The following is an 8,461-nucleotide window of genomic DNA, read 5'->3' as shown; positions in this document are numbered from 1 at the left end:
TAGTGCCACAAGTATTGGTGAAGTTACTAAGATTTTTCGATACAAAATCTTTGAAATCAATTTTGAAGGCCTTAGAGGCTCTAAAACAAGGTCAAACATTTGACACACACTGTCAGGGGATTGTACTCCAAAAGGTGTTGTTTCTAAAAAGTAGTTATGATAGTCAATCTAAGCTACGATTAAAAAGCTATGGTCTCCAAGAGTTGGGCTACCAAAAATTATAAAAATGAAATTATTTCGATTGGCTCTACTAAAATAAAATATGAAAATAAAATAATTTAGGGTTGGTCAGTATCAAGGGTTAGGGCTAAATTTCTAGAACCTTCTTGGGCGATGAAAAATTGTCTATATAACGAAGGCTCGTATGATTGTCTAGGGCAGTACTTGATTGTTTGTGGTGCCTCTAACTTACAAGATATTGCAAAGAAAATGAATGTGTGGGCTTTACGTGTAAATCTAAATTTTATAATTTTGATACTTTTGGAGATAATAAGCCAACTTTTCTTCACAATTTGTTGTTATTTCTCTATTTTTGTTGTGTGCTTGTGTGATTAAGGGGAGCACCCTTCATCAACGTGTGCCTTGTGTATATGTATGTGTGATCAAGGGGAGCACCCTTCATCAATGTGTGCCTTGTGTATACATATATGCATATGTATGCATATAAATATATGTTTCATATATGTGTGTATGTGCGTGTGCGCACGCACATTCAAGTATGTACATGTGTGCATGTGTTAAATGTCAAAACCTAAACATAGAGTTTGGAGAATGTGCAAACTAAATGAACGATTTGCATGCACACCTTGATCATCATATCAAGGTGCAGAATGGTAGCAGTACATAAAACAAGAAAAAAGAAGAAATTTCGTTATTTACACATCTCATTTTAACTTTTATTACTTATTCCACAACCTAGTACAACAATGCATAATCCTAGAATTACAATCAAACATTATCTAGTTTGAGCCTTTAATTTTAAGCTAATAAAGCTTTAGGTGGAAAGGGGGTTTTCAATTAAGACTTTGAACACGTAACACAAATAATTACAATTAAACCTTGTTAATTTAAAGCTCTTAATTTTAAGCTAATAAAGCTTTAGGTGCAAAGAGAAAGTCTTATTTAAGTAATGACCCTTTTTTTGTTTATTTGTATGCTTTTAAAATATTTTTTTCTCTTATGTTGTGTCTATTACTTCTATCGTCATTTCATGCATATATGCTTCCCAATTTCTCATGACTATTATGTGCTCTCTACCCCATCAACGAATATGATTCCAAATTACTATTGGCATCCTCATCATTGTAGTAACTATTCATTCTTGTATCTGATGTATTTTATTGTTCTCTCATCAACTTCATTTTTATATGACTGTCGGCAATATATTTTGCTATCTGTTGCATGAATATGAAATGCTCAACTTGACGCCTTGGTCACTATGATTCGCTCAATAAACATCCGAGTTTGATTTATTGAAAGATTTATTTGCTTGTTCGACTATTGACATGGCATTCTGACCTATGCATGTCTGATGTTTTTCCGCCAATCTCCTTAAACTATTATAAGGAATTGATCTGCTTTCCATGTAATTTGGTGTACCTCTAAATGATTTGTTGTGACTTCCTGCACACAATTCCTTTCATCTCCTTTCCTCTGCCTACTGTGTTGTTATTCCCTTTTTCCATATCTTTTCTCTGATGTATTTTCCAATGCATTGATATATTATATATATGAGTATATACATAGAGTCGTGTCCTTTCAAATTAATATTAATTATATTAATAAGGTATTTTATTATTTTATTAATTATATATTATTTTTAATGATTATAAACTATATTATTATATTAACTGTATTATATAAATTATGTAATGACTATTACAATATTATGTAATCTTAGATATTATGATAAATTATAACTATATCATTATTAAACATCCCCTAAGATCATTATATTAAATAATGATATATTATTATACATATTTAGATATATACTATATATATCACGTATATTTAATATTATTTATCTTATTTATTATAATTTACGTGTGATAATAATTAGATATATTATCATCTTATTGATTTACATTGTAATTATAACGTTTATTCTTAATATATATTGATATTATTATTATGAATAATAATTTTATTATATTCATATAAATAATTAAGTAAAATAGATCATAAATATTTATAGTTTATCAATATTATTTCTTTAGGAATAGTATATGAATTATTATTATATGTTATCCCATAATTATAAGATTCTCTTTAGAAGGGTCATGACAATTTTAAACACAATACAATTAAACCTGCAATTTTTTCACTTTTATTAACTCGTAAAAATTTTCTCAATATCCATACACAATTTGGAGAGTTATTTGAAGATTATTAGTATCCTGAACAATCTTCATTTTTTTTTTATTCTTCCAAACACATCCCAACATTCTTTGCAGCATCTCCATGTAACCCAGTCATCACGTTAATGTAAATACAATGTTCTCGTATTTATGAACGGCTTCTCCCATTTAAATATTCCAGCATGTTCGTTTAAAGCCTGCCACAAGCTCCAGTCATTCGATAACATGGATCTTTAATATTGGACAGGAAAAACATAAAATTAAGTACCAATGCAATAAAATGACCAACCAAAGTTTCTGATATTTTATCCGCATTGAAGAATTTATCACTTGCACATAACAAAAAAAGTAACTCGATATTATTGTACAGAAAATTCCCGCAGATCTAACATATTAACCACATCGTTCCTTTTCAAATTCCTCTTGTACATCTCACATAGCAGAATTTAGGGGAATAAAACAAATGGACTCAAAAGCAATGAAATCGAACAATCACCAGCTAAATTTGTTATTATTAAAGTAAACTCGATCTCAAGAAAAATGAAATATTTAGGCCGCAAAATAGAAACAAGAAAAACATTTAGGGGTACAATGAACATCTGTACTAATTCAAAAGCAAATATGGTAACAGCAAGCACTAACATTCAGAGCAGTAGAAATACAAAAAATGCAATTATATGCCAAAAAGAAACTTGCATATGTTACATATTTCAGTTTGTGGCAAGCTCAACTACGTAACATTGGACAATATTGCACAGTGATCAATTTTAAAACAATTTACAAAAATCTGGGGACTTGCAAACTATTCCACCAGTTCATTGTTTGTAAGCCTTTCAAACAAGTTCTGATCAAAAACCGATAAACACTAGAGAGTTCTTCACGCTGACCCCCAATCCAAATAACAAAAAACAATGATGCAATAGAGTAACAAAATAGTTGCACTCTTACTTCAAAGAAACCATCATCCACTTTCTTGGGTTCATGACCACCAAGTAACCTTAACCTTAAAATCTTTGCAGTCTTCACAAATACTGTTAGCAAAATTGAACAGGACATTCCCGAAAATATCAATGCAGCTATGCTCCACATTAAATGCATGTTAGTGCTCCTTTTAGATGATATGAAACGATCTGAACGCCAAAATCTGTTCAAGAGGCAAAACTTGAGCTTTGCAACTTTATATAAATGTAGGAAGACATACAACTTTACCAACAGGATTTTTAGGATAAAAGCAAGAAAACCATAAAAGGATGAACAAAAATTAGCATTTATTACGAAAAGATTTGTGGCAAAAGTAAGAGGCAGAGATTATCCTTATTGGCTATGTAGAAAGAACAGGGTTAATATTATATTGCTCAGTCCTGCAGAATAAGAGTAAAGAAAATCAAATGCAAAAAAATTTTGAGCTCAAGTAGACTTCTTATTCTAATTTAACGAACAAATGGCAAGTGATCAATAAGAATAATGAAATTTTGGTAGATAATGTCAATACATTAGAATAAAATATCAGTCTTTAAGAATATAACACTTCATGTAGAGGATCTGGACAAAATCATTTGAATTTAAATAACCATAAAAGAGCACGCAAGCCATCCAATAAGGATACTGTACATTGTGTACATTGTATCGCAGAGATGCAGAACGCTTGCATTTTCCGCATATTTCATTTAAATGGGTTGAGAAGTCACTTGACATAATGAATTTTCTCTCAAAAAGATCATTGCAGAATAGATTTGATGGATTTTAAAATGAAACCACAGCCTCAGCTGGGAGAGAAGGTAACATACGAAACTAGGAAAGGAAGATTTTGAGTTGCTATTTCACGGATCTTAGCAACAACAGTAATGTAGCAGAAGCACAAGCCTTTGCCAAAAATCTAATATTGCAGTTGCTTTGGAAAGCAGTAAACTATCAGATGAGAACCGTTTATGACCCATTTTATACCATCGTTTCATCCATTTTATGTACAATCATATTCACTTCCATATTTTGTTTTTGTTCTAATTCATCTCATTTTACTCTTTTGTGTTGCATAAAACTTCAACTCAATATTGTGCCCATTCAGGAGCCTCCCCTGTCTATAATGAGGATGAGAATATGATCAGATATTTCCCTGTCCAATAACAACTGGTGCCAAATAAGAATGCTCAAATTTATCAACAAACTATACAAGCAAGAAGCCCAATAACCCTAATGTCCATGAAAGGGGAAAAAAAAAAAAAAAAAAGTCATCTCTGGCCAGAATTTCCAAAGCCTATGGGCAACACCAAAACTTGAACATATAAACCAGTTCACATAATCCCACTTTCAGCGAACAACCACAGGTATTGCACACACCACCACATTCCATTAATTCTCTGTAAATTCTGGAATTGGAACGAAAACGGTCCCAGTAGCTGCCTCAGTTTGTCTTCAAGTGTACGGCCTTCTTCCTAGCTTTCACATATCACCTGTCAACAACTGTGCAGATTAATGTCTTGTCTTTGGAAAAATTGTGGGCGTCTACAATGCTTTTCAGAAAGAAGAGACAACTTCGGTCACCAAGACTCGCGCTAGGAGTTTGCCGAAATTGAGAAGTCACACACGGTACACCGGGAATTAACCAAGCCCAGACAACTGCAATTCTTGCAATCCTGCTCTTTCGCGAGTTTGCTCGATATGGCAATGAAATAACCACGAACCAACGGAGTTTGCATAGAATGTTCAAGGAATGATATCACGTTGCGAAGAATTGAGAAACGGCTCTCCAAATTTATGCCAGATATTTATAATCCCACTATAGTTTTAGCGTTGAATATTTCATTTACCCAGACAATAAAATTAAATTCTAATAACGCCCGAAAACATTAGCTACTAAGGCATAATTTTTAAATAGGCAATATTCTTCTCTGCTATATTTCAACCAATATTTTTTTTCTGAAAAATAAACTTCTTTTAAGTGTCGATACATTAGATTGGAATACTATTGAGTAAGGGAAATCGCCAGCCTATAATATAACTCGGCAACTTACTAATTATCATACCAATATAGGAGCAATATATTTCGTTGGGTGGAATTAGGAATTTATTTTGTTGGGTGAAAACAATAATGTTTTCTAGTCTGCCTAACTAATGTTTTCACTTGTCTCGTTCTAATTAATTATTCAGCAAAAAATTACTGAAACTTTAAAGTTTAGAACTCTTTTATTTTTTAAATATGTTTATCTCATTAAATTCTTTTTGACTATTGACTATTCCCAGTTCAGCAAGGGGCTCTATTAGTTTTTAAATTTCAAAAATAACAAAAATCATGTGCCTTTATCTAGAAGATTTTGGTGGTCACCACAGAGCTGACTCGGCACAGCAGTGATGGGTGCTTTCGGGAAGCCCTTACTTCAGAGTGACCCAGATGTGGTGGCAGCGAAACTCAATCTCTAGGTCAATGACCTCGACTTGGATTTTCCCAACGGCAGTAATGATATTGTGGTTAGTGGAAAACGTCCCAGAAGACCAAGGAAGCACCCCCTGGATTTAAATTCTTCGCCAAGTTTGAATACAGTTGAGAATGCAGATGCCAACCGCTTAAAGAGATTGAAAAGTGAATGGCTTTAGTGTTAAGTTGGTTAACCAGATTTATTCAATTTACTTTACTGAATTATACTTATACCTCGTTGGATGTTTATATTGATGATGAACACTTAACCAGCAACCAATCACGTGCATGATCATTTTCTTTAATGGAGATCTCTCATGTACCCACTCTTATTCAGATTGCATTCTCGAGGCAGCCAAGTCAAATAAACTGAGAGAACCCTTTTATACAATGGTCGCTTTCTTGATTATGTGACTTCTTCTATTCCTTCTCACACGGGTTAGCTTTAACAGATATTTCTCCAACTTCCTTATTTTTTCAATCGCCTTAATTGAATATTCGTGGATTGTGTTGACTGTGAAGTGATGGACCAATGAGTAGCACTGTCAACCAGAAATAGGACTGAAAACTTATTTACTTGTTGCGTTCAATGATGTGATGCACATAAATCACATACACATAGGTTCTCCGTAAATGTTTGACAGCTCGGAAAAGTGTATTATCTTCGATGTTGACTGGGAGGCAAAGACCGGAAATATAAGGGTGATGTACACTCACCACGTGATGGGGTGACTCCAACGTGGAGTCACGTCCCATCGAGTCGTGACTCTCCACGTCACCCTTAACAATACTTAAAACAAAATTAATTATAATCGCTCCCGACCAATCTGAGGTGATAGTCGATCAAACTGATACTATCAATCAGATACATATTATTATTTGAATCGACTAAGTAAACAATTCTACATACATATGTATATACTACAAATCAATCTATTGTGCAATAATAATAAGTTGGAAACAATAGATCATGTACTTCCATTTATTTTCACTATTATTTTATCCTAATTGAACTATATCATTAACACTCCCACTTAGTGAAGAAGGATAAACACATGCAGATTTCCAACATATTGATATCACATTTGATATCATGACTATTCATCTTCCAGAATATCAACACATGATATTCACCAAGTACTCAAAAAGATTTGATATCACATCTAATATCATGAGTATTGGTCTTCTGGAATATAGATACAAGATATTCACCAACTACTCAAATAAGGTTTGCTATCACATCTGATATCATAAGTATTGGTCTCCCAAGTTATCAACACATGATATTCACCAAATACTCTTTGAGTAATGACCTTCCAGAATGTTGAGATGCAAGATATTCACCAAGTACTATGAGTAATGGCCTCCACAACACCAAGTCGCGTGATATTCACCAAGTACTCTGTGGAATGGCCCTCTAGAACATCAATTTGCATAACATTCACCGTGTACTCAAACAATGTTTTTAAGGTATGTGCACACGCATTCTCATAATGCTTACCACATAAACATCCACCATACAAAGTATATTCTATCATGATCTGCATAGACATCATAAGATATCCATCACAATAGAAAATTAAGTTATTGTGAGATCGTCACCTTTCAATAACTTTTGCAAATACTATGATGATCATTTGGAAGTTGTCACTTCCTCATGTATACAGGTGGTAGGCCCAATAAATCACAATCACAAGACTTTTGTGTTAATAAAGTATTTTTTTATTAATTAAATCATATTGATTTGATTTAATTATTAAGTCACTTATTATCTCTAATTTACTTATTCTAAACTTTGGGCATATAATAACTAATTATTTTATTAATTATTATTATACAACCTAGGTTAGTTACCTGTTAGTGTTTTGATCTCCTTTTATAAGGATTGATCTTTTTGTAATAACATTCACTTTTGATAATAGCAATCTATCTTTTTGCACATCAAGAATGTCTCATCTTCTATGATTCTAAGAATTCTAGCCTTCGTAGCTTTTGCTTCTCTCTTTCTATGACAAGTGTTTGCATGCAGGTGATTCTTCGAAGTAGTGGGGTTGATCTTTCATCAACTTCAATATGGTATCAGAGCTCCAGATCTTCATGCCCCTATTTTGTTTATGAGAAGTTTGGCTTGACTTTCAGATCTGTGCCTTTCTTTCAGAGGGTTTTGGTTCTTCAAAACGATAATTTTTTCGTATCTAGTCATTCACTAAATTTCGGATCACTTTGAGCCCAAACGGAGATCATCGTTAAGCTCAGAGTGCCCAAAAACCCCTTATTTTCATATAAAATTTGTCCAATTTGGACACAGTTGGAATCTGAGGCAAAACATTATTGCTCCCAAATTGGGCATGTTTCCCAAGGCCATGTTTGTATGATTTTTCAGCTCAAAAATCAAAAAAATTGGCACAAAAATTGATATTTTTGGCAAAAAACTGAGATTTTTTGGCACGCAAATTGAGAATTTTTGGTTCACAAAGTGAAATTTTGGCATGTAAATTGAGATTTTGCATGCAAATCAAGGCAATTTTTGGTACGAAACTGGCACATTTCTCGATGTGGTTTCAATAATGGAGAGCACACTTTCCAAGACATTTGGCATGGATCCCGAGGCTGTAATTTTTTTACTTTGCCCTTCGAGCTCTTTTTTGACCTACATGTGGTTTTTTGGTTGTAACTTGCTCATCCGAGC

General features: G+C 33.0%; 1 protein-coding gene across 3 annotated transcripts in view; it reads right to left on the bottom strand.

Annotated features, from left to right (window-relative positions):
• Positions 1-2,306: 2,306 nt before the first annotated feature.
• Positions 2,307-8,461, bottom strand: part of LOC149573230 (exopolysaccharide production negative regulator) — a 144,706-nt gene continuing 138,551 nt past the window's right edge. The window contains exon 5 of one of the 3 annotated variants that reach the window (XM_089814412.1): positions 2,307-2,557. In XM_089814412.1, the coding sequence (XP_089670538.1) occupies positions 2,551-2,557 (7 nt within the window). In that variant the 3' untranslated portion in view covers positions 2,307-2,550. Of the gene's footprint in view, positions 2,558-3,011; positions 3,505-3,903; positions 4,811-8,461 lie in introns of those variants that run through there. The other 2 variants (XM_089814411.1, XM_089814414.1) reach the window with 2 other exon arrangements.

This window comes from Cupressus sempervirens, chromosome 2, assembly GCF_028749045.1.
Source record: "Cupressus sempervirens isolate cs-2001-9-10 chromosome 2, ASM2874904v1, whole genome shotgun sequence".
Taxonomy (NCBI): domain Eukaryota; kingdom Viridiplantae; phylum Streptophyta; class Pinopsida; order Cupressales; family Cupressaceae; genus Cupressus; species Cupressus sempervirens.
The sequence above is the reverse complement of the archived record's forward strand: the minus strand, read 5'-3'. Positions and strand labels throughout refer to the sequence as shown.